This window comes from Amblyomma americanum, chromosome 10 (genome assembly GCF_052857255.1).
Source record: "Amblyomma americanum isolate KBUSLIRL-KWMA chromosome 10, ASM5285725v1, whole genome shotgun sequence".
Taxonomy (NCBI): Eukaryota; Metazoa; Arthropoda; class Arachnida; order Ixodida; family Ixodidae; genus Amblyomma; species Amblyomma americanum.
In genome coordinates this window covers 120,037,941-120,063,265 of record NC_135506.1, presented here as the reverse complement: position 1 = coordinate 120,063,265, position 25,325 = coordinate 120,037,941, and the positions used below count along the sequence as shown (strand labels likewise).

The following is a 25,325-nucleotide window of genomic DNA, read 5'->3' as shown; positions in this document are numbered from 1 at the left end:
GGCGCAGGCGGTCAAGCGCGTCATCGATGCGCGGAAGTGGATATACGTTCTTCTTAGTGACTCTGTTGAGGCGCCGGTAGTCAACACAAAAGCGAAGGGTGCCGTCTTTTTTCTTCACCAGCACCACCGGAGTAGCCCAAGGGCTGTGAGATGGTTGGATAATGTCACCGGCAAACATTTCGCGTACTTGATGTTGTATCGTTTCACGTTCTTTTAACGAAACACGATAAGGCGACTGACGAACAGGATGAATATCGTCGTTGGTTATTTTTCTGTGTTTTGCTATTGGCGTCTGGCGAACCCCGGCTGACGTAAAAAAGCAGTCGTGGAACTCACCGAGCAGAGCGAGGAGCTCGTCTCTTTCCTGAGCAGAGAGTTGCGGGGCAATGCTCACACCTGAAGGAGGCACCGAGGATTGGGGAGGAGGCGAACAAGAAGGAGCCGCAGAGAGGGTCTCAGCATCGACAGGGGCGCTGAGGCGCTCGATGAGGCCGATTACTGTGCCCTTGGTGAGGTGCTGCGGAACGCCGCAAAAATTGATGACGAGGACTTGGGCGCAGCCAAAGTGAAGCACGTGACACCTCTAGCAACACCAACACCCCTGTCAAGAAGTAGCACCACACTGCCTTCAAGAAGAACTTCGCCAGAGGCAACCGGTGCGGACTCGACCAGCAGAAACACGCTCGAGTCAGACGGCAAGGTGACGTGGTCTGCTAAGATGCGCGCTTCGGAGAACGTCGGCTCGCAGCTCGGCGGGTCAAGGGAAGGTCGACGAAGAGTTAGGCGGCAGTCGGCGAGGACGATACCAGCGCCGAACTCGCTCAGAAAATCTATACCGAGAATAATATCTCTCGAGCAGCGCTGCAAGACGGCGAACGTAACGGGGCACGTGAGACCGTTAATCTCTACACGAGAAGTGCAGCGGCCGACTGGGGTGACGAGGTGGCCTCCGGCGGTTCGGATTTGTGGGCCATCCCACTGCATAAGTACCTTGCGAAGGCGGCGGGACAGCTCCCCACTCTCAACGGAGTAGTCGGCGCCGGTGTCGACGAGGGCCGTCGTCGCGTGGCCGTCGATTAGTACGCGAAGATTACTGTACACCGGGCGAGCAGAAGCGGCGAAAGCATCGGCGGATAGGTTGTCGTCGGCAGGTGACGGGGAGCGGGACGTCGTACGTGGAGGCTCTTTTACAGATTTGTGGTCGGCAACGCCACCTCCAGGCATCGCCGTGCTAAGTTTTCCTGACGAGGAGAAAGGCTGCCGCGGCGGTCGCGAAGAGGGGAATCCAGCCGGCGCGGCGGCGGCGAGCGAAACGCACGACGAGAAGGCCGCTCAGGTAGTGGGGAATGGCGCAAAAATTCCTGCTTCTCGAGGCTGCTCGCCGTACTTGGGGCGGGGCGCATCTTGCCGGAATCCGCGAAGACCGAGCTCCCGACAAGGGCAGCGGCGATAGATATGACCAGCCTCCCCGCAGTGGAAACATAGCGGACGGTCATTGGCAGTCCTCCACGCGTCGGCTTTGCTTGGTACACGCTGTTGGAAACGAGGGGTGTCGGCAGGCGCAGGAGACAGTAGTGACCGTGGAGCAGGGGACGGGCGGCCGACCATTGGCGGCGACGAGCGGCGCACGACGGAGGCGTACGTCACGGTAGGCTGTTTAGGAGGAGGGGTGACGGGGCAGCGAGGATAAAGTGCACGTTGCACTTCTTCTCGGACGACCTCCGTGAGAGGGGACGAAGATGTGCAATCGATGGGTGGCAGATACTTTTGAAGTTCCTCCCTGACAGCTTCGCGGACGACCTCGTGTAGGTGCATGGCATCGACAGGGTAAGCCGCCGGGGGGTCAGCAAAAAGGCTGGAAGTATTGGAAACTCCGGCAAGCCGAAGATAATGATCCACTCTGGCTGCTAGGGCACGCTCGATGTTAGTCGCTTCGGAGATAAACTCGGCCACGGTTGTGGGAGGATCCCGAACGAGGCCGCCGAAAATGTAGGACTTGACGCCTCGCATAAGAAAGCGCACCTTCTTTCCTCGGTGCCTCGGGGGTCGGCACGGGCACTAAGCCGCAACACGTCTTCCACGAAAATAGTGACGGTTTCGTCGAGGCCCTGGAACCTGGTTTGCAGGAGGTCCTCTGCGCGGTGGCGGCGATGCTGGTTTGCGAAAGTGTTTCGCAGCTGAGTCATGCAGGTATCCCACGATGTAAGGCTGTGCTCGTGGTTCTCGTACCAGTGACGAGCAGTGCCCTCAAGACAGAAGTATAAGTTCTGCAGGCAATGTTCCGCAGTCCAGCCGTTGTGGCTGGCCACGCGTTCATAGTGTTGAAGCCAATCGTCGATGTCTTCGGAGGCTTCGCCACGGAAGAGGACAGCGGAACGAGGAGCGACGGTTAGGTAAACCACAGCAGGTGCGGGCGAATAATTGGCCTGCTGGCCTTGACTCACGGTGAATCGAGCCATGTGCAGTGCTGGCACTGACCTTGTGGTAATATGCGGCAAGAGGCTGAATTCAGGGCTGAATCTTTGAAGTCGCCGGCTGGCACGGATCTCGTCCTCCTCAGCAGAGGGGCGGCGGCCTCGGCGGGGAATAAAACTCTGCGAAGCGGGAGGTAGGGGACGACGTCGCATAAGATGGCACCTCCACCAGAATGTCACGGGTCATTCAAACGACACGGGTCGAAGGCACGATGGGGGACCAGGACCACAGTAGCAGGCGCCAGAGACAGGCCAAGCGGTCGCGGCCGGGGTCACGAGCGAGTTCTCAAGAGCTTCTACCTCTTCACCGTCTATCGGCACCCCGCTGGTTGAAGATGACGTTTTGTGAAAAATGAGAGAATAATAACACACACGACAATATTAGCAGCAGGGCAATTCATCGTGAGAGTGGTCTGTCGCAAGGACAAATGATTTTGGGTCTACTGTTTATAAACATACTGGCGAATGGCACAGTTTTCGTTGCAGCTGTTCCCTCTGTAGGTGACACGATAACACATGCATGTCACGATTACTATAGTGAGACCATGTGTAGCCGAGTGCCTAACTATATTCATATCATCGAAAATTTCCACAGTATGTCTATAGTGGTACATAAACACAAATGTATTTGTTAGCACTCGTTTAATTTTAAGTTCATATCAAATTATGACTGCCTTTAATAAAGTCTTCCCGGTCGCCGCAGCAATCACAGGGGCTTTTCAAATGAGCATGTATTTAAGTGTTGAATCAATTTTCACGTTAAAATTTTTCCCGTCCTATATTTCTACAGTAAAGCTAAAGAGCGTGCGTATTAAATTTCAGTGTGTAACGTTATGTTCATAGTAAATACTAATGGATATTTTTGAGACAAAAAAGAGGGCAATATGTCATAGGATATTGTTTATTTGCGTAGAACACTAAGATTGACTTCTCACTATGTATTCATCGAACTTTCATTTATGAAATCTCCATCGCTCATCATTTGAACATCTTCTTTTTATGAAACACACCCTTCCTTGCGACTTTCCTAATATCGGCGCTGATTTTCGAAACCTGCGTTGAGAATATTTTTCTAAAGCTCATAGACCATACCATGAACTACGCCTTCACCAATATTTTTGCGCCCCATTGTGTTGTACTGCACTACCATGACTTGAAAGTCACATTTGAGGGCCTTTACAAGCGCGGTATTTGCAGTGCACGCTTCCCTGTTTGGAGGCGCATATTCTTGACTAGGACTCTTCTGCGATGCCTTCAAACGCTGTCAGTTCGTGAGCTGCTGATAACGCGGTGCTGCGAAGAATAAAACAGCACAGAAATTCTCTGCCACTGAACACGGTTCGGATGTTTATACGTACTGTTTTTCTTAACAGAGACGAATGAGCGGCAAATCCATCGACTCATTCTGAAGTGCTATAACGGTCGTTCAGCCAAAAAATGATTGCGCACTGGCTCTAGCGCCTAGGCATGCCCTTGAACAAAGATACCTGTAGAGACTGCTCCATAAAAGCGCCGCCAGATGGCAGAAAATTCGTACCTGTTGTGGGAGGCTGCGTGGCTGGAGGTGGGGGATTCGTGCGGTACGTCACCTGGTCGGTGTTGTCGCCCTGGTTATCCCTCTGGAGCTCGGAAGAAGCGACTGCAGGCAAACGCCGCAGTGAGAACACGTATTTCATTTACGCAGGGCAGTCAGTCACAATTGGCTGCTACCGTCCCGGGGCTGAATATTCAAACGAAATTTTTTCTCTCCAGTTCGTTCCGTACAGCGTTATTGGTCGCTGTTCCCAGTGATCATGACAGTGGGAGTGCGTCCCTCTATTTGTGAAAAAAACATCGCCAAGCTGCCAATTACTTGCATAGGGGCGTCCTGCACACATATCGCACTGGCAGACAGCCGTCGGCTCCGCTAACGGCGGAGAATTACGGCGCCTTTGACCCACCTGGCGAGCTTAATTACCGTTAAGCCAATCTCAGGAAACAAAGTGGGTGGGGACTATGCCACAAAATGTGCAGCAGGCTCCGTGCAGCTTAGCAGGACTAGTTGCGGTGGCGTCTCAACCAGACTAGCTGTGTTTGTGTTCGGGTGTTTGTTTCCCCACTGATTGTTGCTTTAGTGACGGCTGACGTCACAGCCGAATGAGCCGTAAAATAACATATTTAGAAAGTACGGCTCCTGACCTCGAGAGCACAGTTAGCCTGAATGAAGCTGGCCGTCAGAAAGATTTGTTCATTTTGCATGCATGCAGCGCTCGCTCCTTTAATGTACGCCATAATATGAGGGTGAAAAAAGGACGGTAGATCAGTTAGTACACAGTTATTCAATAGCCGCCGCGGTGGCTGAGTGGTTATGGCGCTCGGCTGCCGGCCCAAAAGACGCGGGCTCGATCCCGGCCGCGGCGGTCAGATTTCGATGGAGGCGAAATTCTAGAGTCCCGCGTACTGTGCGATGTCAGTCAGTGCACGTTAAAGAACCCCAAGTGGTCGAAATTTCCGGAGCCCTTCACTACGGCGTCCCTCATAGCCTGAGTAGCTTTGCCACGTTAAACACCTATCAACCAAACCAAACCAAATAGTTATTCAATAATCGAGCTACGCCAAAAAAGTCAATATGGAACACTCATGTACCAAGGTTTGCAGTCCACCTGCTCTATTATAGGCCTGGATGAGCTGCTTGGTCTGGTGTGCTAGAAGTGATTATGCAAACAAAAGATTTGTTTCTGCATGTGCTGGGCATCACTGTACCCACTCTCTAATTCTATATGTAAATTTAAAAGCACGTTTTACCCGAGACAAAGGTCGATTGATAAACGAGCACTAAAAGAATCAGCGCATGACTGCTGTGACAGTTACAGGTTGGTGAGTGTTACTCCATTCACTCCGATAAGGAGCTTTCTTTTATTGACAACAGAGCTGAGAACTGCTGCTAAAGATCGGTAACCTTCCTTAGAAAAACTCGTATGTGCCGAAGAATGAGGGCTAAATTAGTTTTGAGCAGAATGGTTTTCTGCAGGAGGCATATTCTTTTGTCTTATAAAGAAAGAACGTATTCAGGAACAGTGTACCAGCATCAAATGAAACCTTTGCTGGAATGGAAAGCGCTGGAGTCGTAAAATCTTTCCTCACTTTGGAAAAGGCACTTGCGGCGAGATATGCAATGCCGGAGGAAGTATGAATGAAAACTGGTCATAGTGCCGCTCTCTTCTACAGTTTGCAAAGATGAAGCAAGACAATGAGAACAAGCACAGAACGAAAATGGCACAAATAAAGAAGTGTGTCCGGACTTTAAAATATCTAGCACCGCAGCGGTGGCCTGGTGGTTTTGAGTTATCTGCCTTGCATGCGGGAGCTGCGGGATTCGATCGCTAGAGCCGTCGGGTACCCACCGGCGATACAATAGGTACAGATTGAGAGGACATAGCAGTAGTGCTAAATAACAGGAACGAGAAGAGAGAAGAAAACACAAGCGGGAGCGGTGTCTTATTCTCTCCTTTCGTAAATGTTATTTAGCGCTACTATTATGTGCTCTCAATCTAAACGCCAACTATCCCAGCTTTGTGCCTTAAATACAATGGGTACAAACTTTCCCCTGGCCAGAGGGTCGGCTTCGTTGTGGAGAAATTCATGGGCGAGTAGAAGAAAATATCCTGTGCCTTGGCAGACATCGGCCTCAGCTGCCCTTCCGCCATAAAAATCCATCATCTTTGTCATAAAAGACACGTACTATAGGCAAAAAAAGGAGAGCTGCAAGCAACGCAAGTCGTTCCTGTTGCTCTTACTTGCGATCCATGTCTAGCGCTTCGCTAACAATGGAAGAACAGTAAAAAGCCGGACATGAAATTCTGTTAGTGACTCCTTTAATGGACGAAAGATAGTCGTTGGCCTCAGGCTGTTTGGGTAACGAGCTAGGCATTCAGCTGAGGTATAGGGTTTGTTCAGGTTACTTATGGCCAGTATACTCACAGGGATTGCTGGCCATGAATAGTCCGAGAAGGAGAAGTAGCAGCAACACCGCAGCGACCACTATGTATTTCTTGTTCTGACTGAGAGAGAGAGAGAGATAAACACAGTAATGATTATAGGGTAGGTGTGCCTGGTGCTCCTACGAAGCTCTTCATTCCGTATGTCACAGTAATGCGCTCCCAAAGCACATGCAACGCATTATCACAGCTGGTGCAGAAGACGCATTCGTCTTTAGTGCTCTCGATCCTTAGCCGCCGTGTCAGTGCAGAATTCTTGGCTGAGGAGAACTAGCCAGTAACCTGCCCCCAGGTGTCAAAACAATACCTCGTAACTAGGCAGGTTGCAAGGACAATTAATCTAACCACGAGCGCAATACTGAAGTGGTCACAACTCAACGCTGTTCCTGTAAACTTCCCGGTCTACTCCTTAGATCAGGAACCTTGTCACAAATGTTGCATTTAGCCACCTTAAGTCCAGGAACCTTAGATAGGCTGGATAATTTTGCTGTTCTTGCGTGCTACCTGGAACATTTTATGGGTTGCTTCTTTGCCTGCTAACACTTGTCAACGACTTAGGTTTCGTCTACGAAGTACGCTGAAAACTTTTATACACTTTCGTAATAATTGAACATATTCTGCTCACGACCGAAAATAGCCCTGATTATACTCAGTGCGGTAAAAAGACGCCTGCCAGTGATTATCAAATGAACCAGTCTTGCGTCAACAGTGGCCATGCGATGCCAGCCGATTTTCATATCTCATCAGTTCACATAACCCTCTGGCGCCCCCGGTTCACTTCCTAGAGCGTATGGAATGTGCTTAGGTTTGCTGTCTGCGGAAGGCGTTGTTTCAATTCTACACGTTGGCTAACTGACCGGGAAAGTTGCTGCTTACAAAGCTATAGCCTGGACGTATGCAAACTGCGACACCTGATACACCTTCACCTACCTAACTCCTGTCTGCTTCAGCAAGCAAGAGCCTCGTTATGATTATAAAAAGTTTTTTTATTCATTGGCTTATAGAGTAATATTCCCCGACTAGCATTGGCTCACACGTTGAAATTATTACTCTCTTACAACGTCCCAATCAAAATTCCCGGCAATTTATCCTTACTCACTATGTCATTCAATACGATTCACACTCAATGACAACAAAAAGGGTCCACAAAATTAAATGTGAGGGTTGCAGCCTTGCGGTTCCTATCAACGTTGGCATTCAGCGCCGACAAGAGCTGCGTTCCACTGTGCCTGCAGCGTGAGCGTCGTGGGACATGGCGCGCTTATCTAATCTTATCTGAAACGGGGTCCACAGCGGATGCTACTTCTAGTTAATGCGCAGCATTTGCTTTTCTCTTTTCCTGTCTCCAAACTTGTTGCTCTCTTTCTCAACAGCGGAACCGACATCTCACCTCCCCTACCACAGCTGATAGGCATCGTTCAAGAGCCGGCTAACATCTCACCATGCTGTCCATTTTGTAGATTATGCCATACGTACCATATATAGTATATCAGCTTGTGCTGGGTGTTGAGCCACAGAGGTAGAGGTTTCATGTTTCAATATAGATATCCGAGAAAGGATTGGGCAAGTTCGGAATCAACAATTATCAGTAATGCTTAATTCGAAAGAGGGTCAAAGGAATGCTACAGCAGAAATGCTTACAGAATTTTCAAAATGTTCGAATGAAACTGTTGGTTACGGCTTTGCAACAAGATTTTCATTTTTCTTACCGATTAATTTATCTCTCAAAACTTCAGGTACACGCACGACGAATGCAGGGCACGGTTTCATTATCTGTATGTCCTGGATGCCGCAGTGTGGGAAATTCAGGGGCCTAATGTGATGACGCACAAAATGGCGCTCCTGAAGTACGCACATAGAAACAATGTAATGGGTCTCTCGGAAAGTCGTTTTTTCACTCTAAACACAAACTAATCTATGTAGGTGTAGAAAGGCAGTAAGCTCTTCTCTAGAGCAATCTCGTTCGTGGGCAGGGTATGTTGCACGAGCCCGGCGGTAGACTTCCAACATTAAAAATATGAAATACATACGATTTGCAACGGAAACAAATTCCGTCTTCAAAACATGCGAAGTTCTAGCACTTATGAAGATCATAACTAAGGTGTCAATAACCTCTCTGCTAAACTCAAGAACTCCAGTGACGCGTTTAAAGCCCTCTGCCATTGCTAACTGCATCAAGTTACCATGCATTGCAGTAGGAATATTCCTTCGTTGCCAAGAGTAGGCATGCAGTGTATTTTGTGATCAGAATATACTTTACTAAAATTCTACTAAATAGCGTACTAGGGCTGTTCGTTTTCCCTTACTTCCGTCCCGTTCTTCTTTCGCGCTGTTTTTTCAACAGACATGCGTCGACTGTGTAAATAACCTCCGTTCGCACTCCAAGCAACGCTAAAATGTCCATATTTGGGCGCGAGAAAACTAAAATTTTATGAGCATTTAGATAATGTAGTGAGTAGTGTCTGCAAGTTACACTTCTGCCTGAAAGCTTGGCTGTGGTGCTGGAATTCGCTCTTCTTTTTTTCTCTTGCTTGGAACTTTGCTTATACAGAGCCAGCTGAATTCATTTAGTTCTATAATTTTATCTTTAAAATTTTTATACTAGGCAGAACTTCACATGAAAGCATTTAAATTCTATTCTAGTAACAACTTACGATTCTTGCGCTGAAATGAGAGAGAAAAAATCGAATAAGAACTTTTCAATCAGTCTCTTGAAACGACCAGACAAGTGTAAGCGCCCTTTTGCTATCTTCCCTATACCGTGTGCGGTATTAGTAGTGATACCGGTGGATGGTTTCCACTGAGAACATGCGCAAGTTTTTTGCTGCAGGAAATAAAGTTTTAAACACTTATTTGGTTTTAAAGCAGAGGTTTAGGAGTACTGTTTCAGTATTCAGAAAACGGAAAGATGAGCAAAGTTGCAAAAATATATGCCTGACGAATTTCACACGCTATTCTGGCTATTCTGGCAAGACATCGTCAAATGTCTTGACGAACCCCCCCCCCCCAAGGTGGAGTAGATTTGTAATAAGGGAGTAATGCATTGACATCCAACCAAGAGCAGCCATACGTCTACAGAGAAAAAGCTATAGAGCTTCCTTAGAAACACCGTAGTTAAAGAAAACTTCGTCCTGGTTCCGGATTCGACGAAGGGGACGAATTTTTCTTTACCTAAGAAGTTTCTGTGGAAACTGTATAGCTTTCTTTTGAGGCCATATGGCTTTTCGTGGGTGGACAAAGATGGGTAATTACTCCCTCATTATTGTGGTCTGTGTGTTGCTTCGGAGTCGTTTATTGCAACTGGCTTTTCTCCTAGAACAACACCAACTAAACCATGCAACAGTTCTCCCCCACCCCAATTTTTGAATTTAATGACCCCCCGCGGTGGCTCAGTGGTTAGGGCGCTCGACTACTGAGCCGGAGTTCCCGGGTTCGAACCCGACCGCGGCGGCTGCGTTTTTATGGAGGAAAAACACTAAGGCGCCTGTGTGCTGCGCGATGTCAGTGCACGTTCAAGATGCCCAGGTGGTCGAAATTATTCCGGAGCCCTCCACTGCGGCACCTATTTCTTCCTTTCTTCTTTCACTCCCTCCCTTATCCCTGCCCATACGCCGCGGTTCAGGTGTCCAACGATAAATAAGACAGATACTGCGCCATTTCCTTTCCCCCCAAACCAATTATTATTATTATTATTATTATTATTATTAATGAGCCACCAAAGTAGCATAGACTGAACAGCGTAATTTCCGAATTACAGACATCAGGAAAGCATATAAATAGGCGGACGTAGTCATGACTGTCGAACATTTCGGCGGGGGTAATTGATAAAGAATTTCAGCTCATTCAGAATAAACGTGGTGTTCCCGTTGTTATTCGAATTTTTGCGTTACTTCAACTAGCACTTAAAATTGGCTTGAGCTGCGCTGGCGCTGTTGAGATCTAGAGGTTTTTTATACACCAGAGTTCTCAGCTTCATCAATCATTACTCTAACAAACTCAGAAACTATCCGCTTAAAATTAAAGGTGTACATTGCGCACACTGCTCTCAAAATGCTCAGAAAATTTGCGCAGTCTAAGCCAATATCTCGAATTGGAAAATTATATCCAACATGCATTTAACTGCTACGCTAACGTCCTATTAATGCGTCAACATGAGAAGAACCGCTGTGACAAAAAAAGTATCCGGTGTCCGGCTTCTTTATCCCTTGCTACCGCCTGCCACGTGGCATTTTGTAGATATGATGAGATGGAAACCCCTCTTTCTCCCCTTCCCCTCTCCACCCATACTGCACTCACCTCCCTCCCGCTTTCGACAATGACAAACAGCGACTCAGCAAAGAGCAAAGCAAAGTTACTCACCACTCTGCTAAGCAAAGTGTAGAAAAGAACCCTGACTGCGCAAAGGTTTGGTTGGTCTTTTAGGGTTTGACGTCGCAAAGCGACTCAGGCTATGTGGGACGCCGCAGTGAAGGGCTCCGGAAATTTCGACCACCTGTGGTTCTTTAACGTGCCCTGACATCGCACAGTACACGAGCCGCTAGAATTTCGCCTCCATCGAAATTCCACCGCCGCGGCCGGGATCGAACCCTCGTCTTTCGGGTCAGCAGCCGAGCGCCATAACCACTGAGCCACCACGGCGGTTGACTGCGCAAAGGAATAGATTGAAAAATGTAGAAGAGTATATGAGAAGATAAGTATACGCGAAGCAATTCGAAGTAAAGAATAGACCTCATGTTCACGCATTGTCATCGCATAAGAATAGTTAGGTACCCCTGTAATTTTTCCTTCTGTCATAGTTTAGCCTCACACTGCCAATGTTTTAGAATCTATGCGAGGAACGGCAACTGCGACTCCGTCAATTACGCGAATGCGACTGAACACGCGCGATAACATGTGTAGAGCAAGTGCAGCTCATAGAAAAGCAGTTCGCTTGAAGGCAGCTCGTCAACTTGGCGCTCTGGACAAGGCCATATCTGCGTCGGCCTCGGCTTCTGAAAATTTGGCCACAGCCGTGACACTGGCGAAAAACCGTTGGCCTTGCAGGCTTGTGGATACTGGGCGCCACTGTGAATAATCTGGATGGATTCACGGATGGCAAGCCTATGGGCGAAATGGTTTGATCATGCGTTAACTGATTAAATTATCGTAATGTGATAGCAATACACGCATATTTAGTTTCAGGCGTCGCGAACGAAACCCCGCCATGACCTTTTCTACGATATTTCTTGGTGTTAAGTCATCACTCCAAACTACTAGTTAGCGTCATCAAAATTCTGTCGAGCTCGGAAATGACTGTTGTGCTTTGTAAAACGCAAAAGAAATTGGTGTATTCCGCATTGCCTTTCTGAGCTATATGCGGAGGGCAGCACTGTTAACTCCACGCCTGTAGCAACGTGCACCTGTTTTAGCGATGCTGCAATCTAAAAAAGCAGGAAGTTTTGCATATTTCTGTATGTATTGTTCGTTGGAAGTCCGCGATCAAAGCCTCCAGTTCATTCGACTGCCACCAATCAGCTACACAGTGCCGGACGAGAGCTGAAACGCTGCCCGTAAAGAACAAGCTTTTAAGAAATTTCATATGCATACATATAGGCAACACAAAAATTAAGCGTTAGCATCGAACAAACGCCCTCGGAGTGAAAAAGAAGACTAAAGGGCAAATTAACGAGTACTTTGTACCGTAATTTCGTCATTTTTACCGCTCCAACATCCCGAAAGCTTCTTCTGTATGTGTGGAAAGCTGGTAAAGAACTTATAAGTGGAGCGATTGGAAAAGTTGATAACAATACATCAAGAAAAAAAAGCGGGAAAAAACGCAATGACCAGAAGATACGAAGACAGCACTCATTGCGTGTCTTGGTATTTTCAGTGGTGACGGCTGTCGAGCAGTCAGGAAGGCAGTCAAAACTCTTCCAAAGGAAACTCTTTACGGGGCTGACTTGCGTCCAGAAATAACTGAATAACCAGGCGGCGGCGATAGTACCAAACTTGTTCAGCGTTCGTTGAGGCGCAAAATGATCGCTGGTCTCGGTTGAGCCATCTGATCTTAAAGCTGACAAAGATCTTTCGAGAGAAGGCGTGACAAACGGCCACGATAGAACGAACTGCGCGGCTCAAACACTCCAGAAAAATCTGGTAGCACCTTTCTTGTGAACAAGTAATATGGCCGCTTGGCGGCGGCTTTCAGCATGAACTAATAAACATTACAAAGCTGCGTGGCAGTATCTTTTGGTCTTTCTTTTTGTGCTCTGGTTTTCACAATGTAACAACTTAGGTTTTGATATTAGCAGCCGCATTGACACACACAAAAATAAAGGCCGACAAGCGCAGGCGCCTCGCTTGTCGCCCTTTATTTTTGTGTCAGGGTAGCGCCTTGTATCGAAAGTTATCATGTAAAACGCACTAGTCTGGCAATATATCTTAACAACTTAGGCATATGATCTCAGATTATAAGTAGCAATAACAATAATAATAATAATTGGTTTTTGGGGAAAGGTAATGGCGCAGTGTCTGTATCATATATCGTTGGACACCTGAACCGCGCCGTAAGGGAAGGGATAAACGAGGGAGTGAAAGAGAAAAGGAAGAAAGAGGTGCCGTAGTGGAGGGCTCCGGAATAATTTCGACCACCTGGGGATCATTAACGTGCACTGACATCGCACAGCACACGGGCGCCTTAGCGTTTTGCCTCCATAAAAACGCAGCCGCCGTGGTCGGGTTCGCACACGGGAACTTCGGATCAGTAGCCGAGCGCTCTAACCACTGAGCCACCGCGGCGGGTGCATTAATGAAGTTGTTGTTGTTCTTTTTTTGGGGAAAGGAAATGGCGCAGTATCTGTCTCATATATCGTTGGACACCTGAACCGCGTCGTTAGGGAAGGGATAAAGGAGGGAGTGAAAGAAGAAAGGAAGAAGGAGGTGCCGTAGTGGAGGGCTCCGGAGTAATTTCGACCACCTGGGGATCTTTAACGTGCACTGACATCGCACAGCACATGGGCGCCTTAGCGTTTTTCCTCCACAAAAACGCAGCCGCCGCGGTCGGGTTCGAACCCAGGAACTCCGGATCAGTAGTCGAGCGCCCTAACCACTGAGCCACCGCGGCGGGTCATTAATGAAGACAAAACAGGAACTCCGGATTTAGGAGAATAGCTGCGGCGATTTGTACTTACGTGTGCCAGTGGTAACGGCTGCCAATAAAGAATCAGAGTGATGCGTTTTGTCTTTCCTTTCATAGGCTCTAAACAAGTAACAATACTCCGTACCATCCTCTGAAACTGCATAGCCAAGCTCTGTAGTACCCATGGCCCTTAAAGACATCGACAGAGTGATATAGAAGATTTTCCCTCCGTACAGCAATTTCTGACGCTGGAGGAGCACGGCTATGTAGAAAAGTAAACAAAATGGGCTCATATCTACTATAAAGGCAACACCCTGAAGACGAGAAATGCCTATTGTCATCAGGTCATCCAAAAGCCAAGCAACCAAAATGATAATTCTAGGTCAAGTAAGGAAGTCCCATCACTTACACGATTCGTCCGTCATGTACGGAGACTCTGCTCCTGAAAATCATGTTAGGAGAAGATAACAAGGTGAATCGACATAGGTCGCGAAGGCGCGGCTTTATGGCGGTCCAGAACCTAGCGCCAGCGACATCATCTGGAGAGTGGAACTGAACCGCCAAAATTGCCGTTGAGGATGACACTAATAAGCGAAAAGTGACTGTTCATAATTTGAGGTCTTTTTGTCATTTAAGACACCGCGGTATTGACTACTGCTAGAAATGTTTTGGTTCCGAACATTTTTGAAGCGATAGCTTCTACGACAAAGTTAAGCAAGGGTCCCCGGGCCGAGCCGGAGCCGTTAATGCGCATTCGCGGAGCAACAGGTGCGCGCGTGACGTCAGAGTTGCGCCGTTGCTGCCTGCTCCCAGTCTTGCTGCGCGCTTCACGCATGCGCACCAGCTACGAACTTCTTCAGGGATCATGCGCAGATCATTGCTTTAACCAAGGAAACACCTTCTGCTGAATAAAGAGCTTTACCTCGTGTAACCATGTGCATGAAGCTGTCGCGTACAAACAAGGTTTAACCGGAGCTAAACCATCATTTTTTTTTCAGAAGTACAACGCTTGTTTTAGAAAGCCTATTGATGTTCGCGTTCCTCCACAGCAGCGGCAAGCGACTCTTATACCACCCACTTTGACCAAGCTCAACTGGTTTGACAGCTAGCTGCCGACGGTGACAGACACATGTTGGTCTCGTCACGTCGTTACTTCATTGCGTGCGGCTGCTCGCCTCTTATCTGCGTTAATTTTAATTTCTTGGTTACGTTTTAGAGCGTGAGCTATTACTATTCGCATTCGAACGTTTCTAACCTGAAAGCTTTCCAGTGCTCATTTTTCTCAGAGCTAGATGTAAATTGCAAGCTGAGCGTATTTGTGTCCAGAATTGCCTTATTCACAGAGTCACGACCAGAGTTATAGGTATAAGAGCTGGCGGCTGAACGCATAGAGGGACTCCAAAAGCACCCGTACAGCAACTGCGCCGGAGAGCAAGGTAAATTGATAATGACCGGGTAACAACTGTGAAGCAGTTGGTTTCAGCACTTCGGTTTTGCACATTGCGCCCACATCGCTTGTGGGGGGATATTTGATAACAGCGGTCATGCATCCAGTTTCTGACGTCAGCAGGGGCCGGATAGCATTTGCCTAGCGAGTTCTTGGACAGTAGAAAATTTCGTGCTACCAGAGTTACTGATTTGCTCGCAAAACCTTGAGCGCAACAGTGGTAGACGTTTGCCCCATAGACAATATGCACTTGATTCCCCCCTCGCCCCCCCCTCTGTATAATTTAAATCCTTGGTATAGAGAAAGCAGGCAGATGGTTTCTTGACACACACACAAAGTGAAGAAGGGAATGGAAAGCCTAAGATTGTTATCATCTTCATTACAGTGTTTAGTACCAACTATCTTATCTAAAAGCCGTTGTCACATGCAGATAAGATGGTGTGCATACCCAAACAATATTAGAGCAAGGGAGGGGTAGTTGTTTCGGCCAGAAAAGGGGGTGATCTCGACCTACTGAGAAAAGTTTAGCCGGAACCGAAATACTAATTGACAAAAGAAGGGCCCCGTTAAGTACCCAGCTTTCACGGCTAGCAAAGCAGAGAATTGGTTGTAGTCAAAAGTTCACAAATCAACAAACATTACACAGAAATGAAAAGATACAGTAGAACCACTAAAACTCTTTAGAACACGCGTAAAGTGTTCTGCAGCACAGCATTACACATGCAAAGTAATCTGTGGCAGAGCCTGCAATGCTGGAAGAGCTCTTACAGCACCAGTGCACTAATACATGAGGAAGAAGGAAACAGCAAAATACACTGGTGATCGATGATTCGATTCTACGGTAATGCGTGAGCATGATACATTGCCACAGCAAAGGTGGCCACGAACGCTTTCCTCCTGTCCAGTGACGTCACTTCTGATCGTGGCATAACGTGGGATGTGACATCACATGATATGCTTGTCATGACCATGCATCACGAGTCTTGTTCTTTCATCCTCTCCACCTTTCGTCGTCCTTCTTTCCTCTCATTCCCTCCTCCTTTCTCGCTGCGCGGTTCCACTTGCACACCTAAAATTCTCCACGTGGCCCATATAATGATCTCACATTAAAACGCACATTGTTCACCAGGAACTGTGACAGTGCGATCACAGGAGGACGATTGGAGTGATCCTCGCGTGAATGGCGTAGGTTTCCTCACTAATACACGGCTGGGCATCAGTCGCTTTCAACCCCGCGAGCCGTGCAAAGCATCCGACCTACGGCATGAGCTAGCCGTCGACGCTTAACGCCTTTTGTTTATAGCCACGCAGCATCTGTTCATCACATCATGTCAAGGCGGACATCACACATATATTAGTCTTATCAGCACAAACAATCTCACCCTTCTACCCGGGTGCGCTCATCATTACTTGAGACAGGGCGGAACTTCCAGACAGGACTTGTCATTTTTCTTGAAGCTATCGCTACAAGAAAAATTTAAACATCGAAGCTAATGCTTCACAACGTACCACCACACTCAACTGCTACGCGGGCATCGGCTTTCTTTGCCGACGCGAAATTCAAGAAGCCTATAACTTCACCAAGCTCCGCGAATAACAATAAGTCACTCAGAGTTAACCTAAACTAAGCTTTAAGTTGTAGGTGTGGTTGGCGCTGTCTTAAGCGGATTTGTGCCTAGCCATTGCAAAATTACATTTCCAATAAACTTAGAGAACACTGCCACAAATGCTGTGTATTTAAGTGGCAGCTCTGCTAGAACTATTTTAGCAGTTGGAATGGTGAAGTTTAAAGCTAGCCCTAAAAATCGAAGCACCTTTAATTGTCATCCTGTAGTTTTCCAGCCTTCAATTCCCTCTGTCCATTTACTAATCAACTTTTTTTAAGCTTCATCCTTTTATCACCTTCAACTCTCTTAAGGTTTAGACACCACGGAACAGTCAAGGTGCGCTAAGGAAAAAATTCTTTGGTGACTGGATATCAAGTGTTCTTTCTAAGCCAAGCAGCTCCTTGCATCGCTTGGCCATCTCCATGAGCCAAGCGGCATCCCAGTCTTTCAAAAGTGGGAGAGCAAAGAAAATCAATTTTTTCATGGACATTGTTAACACGCCTGCCAAGGAAATACGATGTAAAATAGCGGCGTGTATATAAAACAATTAATGAGGATTAGCTCAGCTAATCCAGGATATACAAAGCAAAAGATGTCGGCGTTCACTGTGTTCATTGGCGTTGGTGTTGACAATGTTCTAGACGGCGATGGCTTTGAGGAAAGGAAGGGCGCATAACTGGTTCCCTGGATATGTGGACGCCTCATTCGTGCTTTGATACATGTGGCGGTGGAGAGAGAGCGATGTGGCCTGAATGCACTAGCGCTGACAGCGTTGTGGGTGACATGCGGCACTGCAGCAATGGCTAGTACGCAGCATTTCATTGGTGATCAATCTCTCGCGATCAACAATTAACTGCATGCCACCTCCCAAGGTGGCAGGGAGGGCGCACTGCCTATCCAGTGTGCGAAATGCAATCAAAGGAGGCGGCGGCTGCGTTTTTATGGAGGAAAAACGCTAAGGCGCCCGTGTGCTGTGCGATGTCAGTGCACGTTAAAGATCCCCAGGTGGTCAAAATTATGCCGGAGCCCTCCACTACGGCACCTATTCTTCCTTTCTTCTATCACTCCCTCCTTTATCCCTTCCCTTACGGCGCGGTTCAGGTGTCCAAAGATATATGAGACAGATACTGCGCCATTTCCTTTCCCCAAAAACCAATTATTATTTTTAAGGAGGCTTCTGCAGTTGGACGCCAACGCCACGTACATCAAAGCGAGATTGAGGTCTCCACTGACCCATGGAGCTGGTTGTGCGCCTTTCCCTTCGTGAAAATGAACGGTCTTTGCAAAGTTGTCAACGCCAAACTCTATGAACGCCGTCTGCTCACTTTTGTTTGGTTTTGAGGAAGGAAAATGGCACAGTAACCGTCTCACATATCTCGGTGGACACCCGAACCGCGCCGTATAGAAAGCGATAAAGGAGAGAGGGAATGTAGAGAGCGGAAATTGAATATTGAAAGTAGGATTTTGAGGAAAGGCGCGGCGCTGCGCAGCGGCAGAACACCTGTGGCTCGGTGCTACTAGTGGCGCATGCGCAGTAGTGACTAGGGACCGAGAGAGAGAGATAGAGAAATATCCGCGGCTAGGCGCGCGTTGTGACGTCATGCGCTTCCGCGCAGTACCGCCACGGCGAAATCGCAAGTTGCGGCCAGTAAAGGTTTCGCTTTAAAAGCGGGAACCACCGAGTTTCCAATTCAACATGTCTGTGTATATGCGACCTTGTATTGAATCTCATCACAGCAAGAATTTAGTAGGCGCAGAGGGTTTTGTTATGCTCCTGCAAGAAATTATTTACATGACGAGGAAATGAAAAAGCGCCTACCCGCGCCGTAAGAAAAGAATAAAGGGCTGAACGGGCTCGAACCAGCCCGAAAGCCCGGGCCGGAAAATGTGTTGTTCCGCCTGGCCTGGGCTAGGCCAAGATTTAATTTGCTGGCGCCGGTCGGCGCTCTGACCCTAACAGATAGAGGGCGTAAGTTCCAGCATTGAAGTTATTGCACATTGCGCATGCGCCACCCGAGCAACTACGGGGAATAAAAGGGCCATGATGTGTGGCCGGAGAAAGAGGATTACTCCGCATTTATTTACTTATTTTTTGAGATCTCCTGCAGTTTAAGTTTCCTCACGAGACAAAGATTAGAAACAGCCTTTTTTATGGCCTACTAGCCGGAGCTTCAAGGAAATGAGAGATCCACGGCAATGAGATCTCTCCGGAGTTATGTAATTTAGAGACACAGTCTAACTAGCGCCACTGACAGTGTAATATCCAAGTAACTAAGGAGATGCACACCCGGCCACGTTGAAGGAGGCTACAAAAGTACTTTAAAAACACTTATCATGATTGAAGAACGCCAGCCAAAGACCCCTCTCACAGGATCTATGCACCGCCCACAACACGTTTACCGCGAACGTTCGTTTGCGCGTCCTACACCGATATTACAGGCTCTGAGCGTTGGGCACTGAGGCTAAGCTCAGACTGAGAACATGATGCACGACGTGTTTGCGGCGGTTGGAGACAGCTGGTGCCCTGGTTCCACCCTAGCATCGTCTAAGACGCAGCGGCCGACGCCCAGCGGTTCTAATGCCGGTGGAAGACACGCGCTCGAGCGTTCGTGTTAAGCGTGCTGACGGCGGCACACTGGAAAAACCTACAGGGCTGAAGTACTGCGGGGATCACATAGGAGCATTGCTACGCCTGACAGACGACTGATTTGCACAAGTACGTTCGCCTGCTAGTGTACAGAGAACCAGTGGTATTTATTTAATTGGTTTTGGGGGAAAGGAAATGGCGCAGTATTTGTCTCATATATCATTGGACACCTGAACCGCGCCGTAAGGGAAGGGATAAGGGAGGGAGTGAAAGAAGAAAGGAAGAAAGAGGTGCCGTAGTGGAGGGCTCCGGAATAATTTCAACCACCTGGGGATCTTTAACGCGCACTGACATCGCACAGCACACGGGCGCCTTAGCGTTTTTCGTCCATAAAAACGCAGAACCAGTGGTAAGAATTGCTTCTGCTGCATGCGAGTACACGGCGTCGCTTTTACCAAAATGCGCCACGGATGGGCTAGATTTTTTTTAAGCGAAAGCTTCACTACGCTACCTCGTAACGATTTCGCGATGCTTGTGGTTTTGCCCTTCAAGTGAGACAGAGGTCAAACCAAAACTAAGCCATGGTATAACTATGGTGTCCTACCACATGCTACCCCAGGCACCTCAAGGTCAAGTCTAGGTCAAAGTTCAAATAGAAAGTTAAGAGCCATTAATGAGATTATGACGGGGACACTTCAGTCGCACTTTAAGCAGCGCGGTAGTAGTGACACATGAGCACTGCATGCGTTGGCATTCACAACGTTGTAGCAGAAACGCGGCACTGAAGCTATCCACCGTCGGCGTTCTTTGTGTTCATTGGCGTTAGCGTTGACAACGCTCTAGACACCAATGATTCTGAGGAAAGGAAGGCGCATGACTGGCTCCCTGGGGCAGTGGACGCCTTAATCGCGCTTTGATGTACATCGCGGTGGGGAGGGAGAGATGTGGGCTGTATGCATTAGCGCTTGCAACGTTACAGAGACCAAGCAGCGTCTTGTTTCCCGATACACCCCAGCTATCGCTCTCTAACCAGGTTCAGCAGTAGTTGAACCGCAGCTAATTTTTTTATATCGAAAAGGAAATTGACTTAACACTCAGTTGCTGGGAGCGGGCAGAGTGTTTTAGGGAATAAACATAACATCCTAGTCGAAGCCAAGAAGAAGAAATGGGCTGGGGCAGGGCATGCAATGTGAAAGCAAGATAACCGATTGTCGTTAACGGTAACGCACTGGATTCCGAGAGAAGAGAAGCATAGCAAAAAAGCATAGCGTAGCAGAAAGCTAGGTTAGCGGATGATATTAGGAAGTTTACGGGGTAACGCTGAAGCTGTTTATGCAAGCGTTTTCATTTGGCTCTTGGAACATCGGAGCTGCTCGCAGACGAGAGCCCTATTCAAAAAACCGCGAGGGCGAACCCGCTGTCTCTCTTTTGTGTTTACGGAACGAATTTATAAGCGTTATTCCAATATGACCGGCTTGGACGGAAGCTTATTTACTTCTATAGGAGGAGTGTCTCCTTGAGCACAGTCAGAAGTCTACCGCTTGCGGTACAGCAGGGGTGGGCGTGGGCCAGGTCTTAGTAAAGTGATAATTAAGTGGCCCCAGTCCGGCCCTGGACTTAAAGACGCGAGCTTGGGTCGAGCTCGCAAATCTGAATGAGGTCCATGGAATGCTTTAGTTTAGTTATAGTGATAATTAAATGGTAAACGAATAAACGTCAAAAATAAAACCCTCATTATTAAGAAATCTGAAATAAAAAACGTTGAAAAGTTTACCCCATTCCTTCACTTTCATCAGCAGCCTGACTATTCCCATTGCGGGATAATTTCTGTCAACATATCTCTCCGATGAACGCCCTGCTGTGTAAGGAGGGGCCACGTTATCCCAGGAAACTTCCTAATCTAATCCGCCCACCTCACAATGTGCAACCCCCTGCTAAGCTTGCCTCCTCTTAAAATACAGTTAGTTAATTTTAATGATCATCGATTATTTCGCCTTTGCTGCATGCTCTGCCCCATGCTCCGTTCCCTGACCCATTCTGCACACTTCTTCTCTATTAAACCTACCATATTTATTTGGATAACTCCATGCATTGTCCTTAAGTTCCACCGTTTTCGTTTGCCTCGACGTTTCTGTCACTTGTTTGACTACTGGTAGGATACAACTGATATATACTTTCGTGTGCGTAGGGATGACATAGAGGCAGAGCATCCGCCAAGATAACCGCTGGTCCTTAAAGCTAACGGAGTGGGTTCCAAGGGAAGGCAAGCGTAGCAGGGGCGGCAGAAAATTAGCTGGGCGGATTAGATTCAGATGTTTGCAGGTATTGGTTGGGCGCAGCTGGCAAATGAAAGTGTACGTTAATTGGAGAGACAGCGGAGAGGCTTTTGTCCTGCAATGGGCGTCGTCAGGCTGATGATGATGACGGTGATACTTTCCGCTTGAGGCCCTTATTTTCTAAAGAAATGCCAAAACCTCATGTAAGTTTTTTTTGCGACAGCGGAATGTATTAAAAAAAACGCAATATATCCAAAATTATAGGTTTGTAACGCATTTGTCTTTGAGGTTTAACGCCACCTAAATTCTTATTTGCAAGCGCGACGCTTGCCTGTGCGAACACATAAGATCATACTGCACCAAACCGGTTGACTATGATTTCTAGCATTATTCTAACTTTAAACAAATTAGGAATTGTCTGGTTGAATGGAAGTGACATTCAAAACGACTGTGGTAATGAGGTAGTGAGCTGAGCTTTTTTTTTGCATATTTCCAGGTAATAAAATAGGTGCCGCGGCAGTGCATGAAGGTTGTAGTTATCTAAGGTGCGCTTCAATATCTTTTTCATGAAATCTCCTTATCTCAGTGCTTACCCTGCTTAGGTGCACTAGGTGAACACATTTATGGTCTAACGAAGAACGTGATGTGTCACTTGCTTGAGCACAGTCAAAACAAGAAATAATGCAGCCAAGCAATAATGTGATAAATTTCGCATAATCTCATCGATGATTTTGCTGCTTCTTTGCAGCAACGTGGCACTTTTTTGCTTGGCCTTAAGGTAAAGCGGAAAACTGCCATGAAAGAAAACAAAACCTTACCTCCTTCGTCGATCAAGCTCGCTTCATATTCTGTAAAAATAAGGTATTCCTCATATGAGCAAGGTATACTGCGTTTCTTTCAAAATTTCAAAACTTTATTTTTTTTACCGGTATGGTTATAGCGACCTTACACAAGCGGGCGCATGGAAATGTGTCTTCAACGCATGGCTTAGTAACTAAAGAGTGGTGTCCTTAGCTTCATCACTGTATTTGGCCGCAGGTTTAAGAAAAACAATTCATTGTTTATCGAATTTTCACCCCGGATGTCCATTTTTTTAGACATATAAAGCGAGGTGCGAAGGAAATATATTTACTGCTTCCAGAACATCTGGAACCTGAGGTATACTCAGCTCTTATGTAACCAATATGTCCTCATAATTATGATTACATTGTTGCCTTACGTTCACAGTGAAAACTACAATATATATATATATATATATATATATATATATATATATATATATATATATATATATATATATATATATATATATATATATATATATATATATATATATATATATATATATATATATAAGTCATCTCACCCATATGAAAGTCACGCAGCTCTGTCACGAATGCTGACGTTTTTAATAAGTTATTGCTGCTTGAGCCAATTTCTTCTGTAACCGCATGGCTGCTAGCCCCTAGTAGCCAGAAGTGACCTCATCCTCAAAAGCACCCACACTTATACACAGAGTCAAAACCGTTCTATTTTTCACTTCCTAGTTTTCCTAATAGAGGTTCCCGCGTACTTCAGAGGTTCCGTTACTGAGGCGCTAGATATCAGCGATAACGAATTTTCTCGTGACGAAAATGTCGGAGCGCTGTCGCAGCCCGTGCCCCTTTTAACGAAATTTGTCGCAATTGTAAGCGCATCTTTGTGCACGAGAATCAAAATTACTTAGCAGGAACGTCAACGAAATGCACTCCACAAAACCGTCGTGTACGACTGCGAATCTTCCTCAAGGTATGTGCAAAGGACACGAAGGCCCACGAGACTGAATTAACTGCGACACTCTCGACGCCTCCTTTCACCCCCTCCTCCACATCTTACTCGCCGCCAGTTTACCTTCATTACCAAAGCTGAAACAAATCCTCTATGTGACCTGTACAACCGCCACCTACTCAAGCGTTCTGGCCACCCCCGCTGTCATGTATGCGGCGCCTACCCTGGCAACTCGCATATATATTGGACCAGTCCACGTCCGCACAGTCACCACGCTACCTCAAACGTAGACCTCTACCCACCCAAGCACCCTATTCTTGGGAGAGATGGGTGGCTGCTCCTGGTGCACTTCGCCCAATGTTGTGGCCACTGCTCATTGTCTATATCGCCCAGCACGTGGGGGATATAGGCTCCGACTCTCAAAGTTGAGATGGTGACCCCAACCAGGGTCGGGAAATAAACGTTTTCTCTCGCTCTTACCAGCCATGGTGTCTCTCTCAGCGGGTGTTTCCGGCTTGACGCAGCGGCTGCCAGTAGGGCAGTGGTTCTTCGCTTTCTTCTTCTATCCTGAATGCAGGGCGCGCGCTTATCCCGCCTTTATGCAGTGCGCTACCTTAGGTATATTTTCGAAATGAAATTCAGCAGGTGTCACCACTTCGCGCACTTTTGCGTGCGCTCCCAGACACCCTTAGAGCGTGTGGCGGTAGCGGTCTCGGTCACAAGGGGATGCCCTCGACTCAGCGTGACAAGCTCAGCCGGAGACCAGCTACCAAGTGACAAGGGGGTTGGTCGTTGGGTGCCCAGCTTTCGCCGGTCGCAAGCCAGAGAATGGGTCGGAGCTAAAGGTTCACAAAACGGAACAATGTTTATACAGCAAAGAGACGATAAAGATGATTTCACAATCACTCATTTATTTATTATTTCATAAATACTGCCGACTGCCCTTTGGCGGTCAGGGCAGGAGTGCACAAAGGAAAAAAAATTACAAAGTGGTAACAACAAAATAACAGCGACTAAGGGCGATTACAGTACGAGGACAAAATTCAATAAGACCAACGGGAAGCAACAAAAAAAAAAGTACAGGCAAATCATCCGACGTCAAACAGTCTAAGTGAACAGGATAAAAACAAGGAAACCGAAATACACTGTGTACTAGACACGCTACTGCGATACATGAGCCGAAACAGCAGACAAGAAGGATTCTGAAGATACCAGGTTGGTGATATCGCTTGGCAGTCGGTTCCATTCGGAAATGGTGCGTGGAAAGAAGGAACAAGAATATGCTTTTGTTCGGCATCGTGGCATCAAGATAGTCCTTTCGTGTTTGTTACGGGTGGGGCGTGTTGTGTTGTATTGCATGTAACTCTGAAAATTCTGTTTTGTTTTATTATGTATGATATTGAACATTTTTAGTCGGTGCTGCTTGCGACGGGATTCAAGAGTGGGAAGCCCAGATCTGTTGAGCAAATCAGACACCGAGACCTGCCGACCATAAGCGTGGTAAATAAACCAGAGTGCTTTCCTCTGGACGCCTTCAAGATTTTTTATATCCGTTTTTGTGTGCGGATCCCATACAGCGTCGGCGTATTCGAGCACTGGACGCACAAGTGATGTGTATGCTGTCAGTTTAGTTTTGCTCGTGCAATGCTTTAGGCGGTGCTTTAATAATCGAAGTTTTTTGGACGCTGCTGAGACAATGGACTGGATGTGTACGCTCCAGTTCAGGTTGGATGTCATGGTTACCCCAAGATATTTCACCTGAGTCACTGAGTTGATCGGAAGGCCATTGATTTTGTATGTGCATTGGAGCGGTTGTTTCTTTCGTGTTACTGTCATTTTTCCGCATTTTGAACTGTTTATACCCATTTGCCAAGTAGAACACCAGCTGGAAACTGCTGTTAAGTATTCAGCTAGGAGTGTCTGGTCTTCGACTGATGTGATACTATGGTATATAACACAGTCGTCGGCGAAGAACCGACAGCGTATGTGTGAGTTGAAGGACAGGTCGTTCAAATAAATAAGGAAGAGAAACGGCCCAAGGACTGAGCCCTGGGGAACTCCTGAAAGTACCGG

At 47.3% G+C, this 25,325-nt stretch overlaps 1 protein-coding gene and 1 long non-coding RNA gene across 2 annotated transcripts in view; both read right to left on the bottom strand.

Annotated features, from left to right (window-relative positions):
* Positions 1-6,508, bottom strand: part of LOC144108675 (uncharacterized) — a 33,646-nt gene extending 27,138 nt beyond the window's left edge. The window contains exons 1-2 of the mRNA XM_077641852.1: positions 6,435-6,508; positions 4,012-4,113 (exon numbers count right to left, since the gene is read on the bottom strand). Of these exons, the coding sequence (XP_077497978.1) occupies positions 4,012-4,113; positions 6,435-6,450 (118 nt within the window). The 5' untranslated portion in view covers positions 6,451-6,508. The remainder of the gene's footprint in view (positions 1-4,011; positions 4,114-6,434) is intronic.
* A 7,112-nt stretch (positions 6,509-13,620) lies between these two features.
* LOC144107122 (uncharacterized) lies at positions 13,621-23,804 on the bottom strand. The gene is made up of 4 exons (XR_013309221.1): positions 23,733-23,804; positions 22,304-22,333; positions 13,978-14,010; positions 13,621-13,638 (listed from the first exon to the last, which is right to left on the bottom strand). It is a non-coding gene; the product is annotated as an uncharacterized LOC144107122 (long non-coding RNA).
* Positions 23,805-25,325: the final 1,521 nt, after the last annotated feature.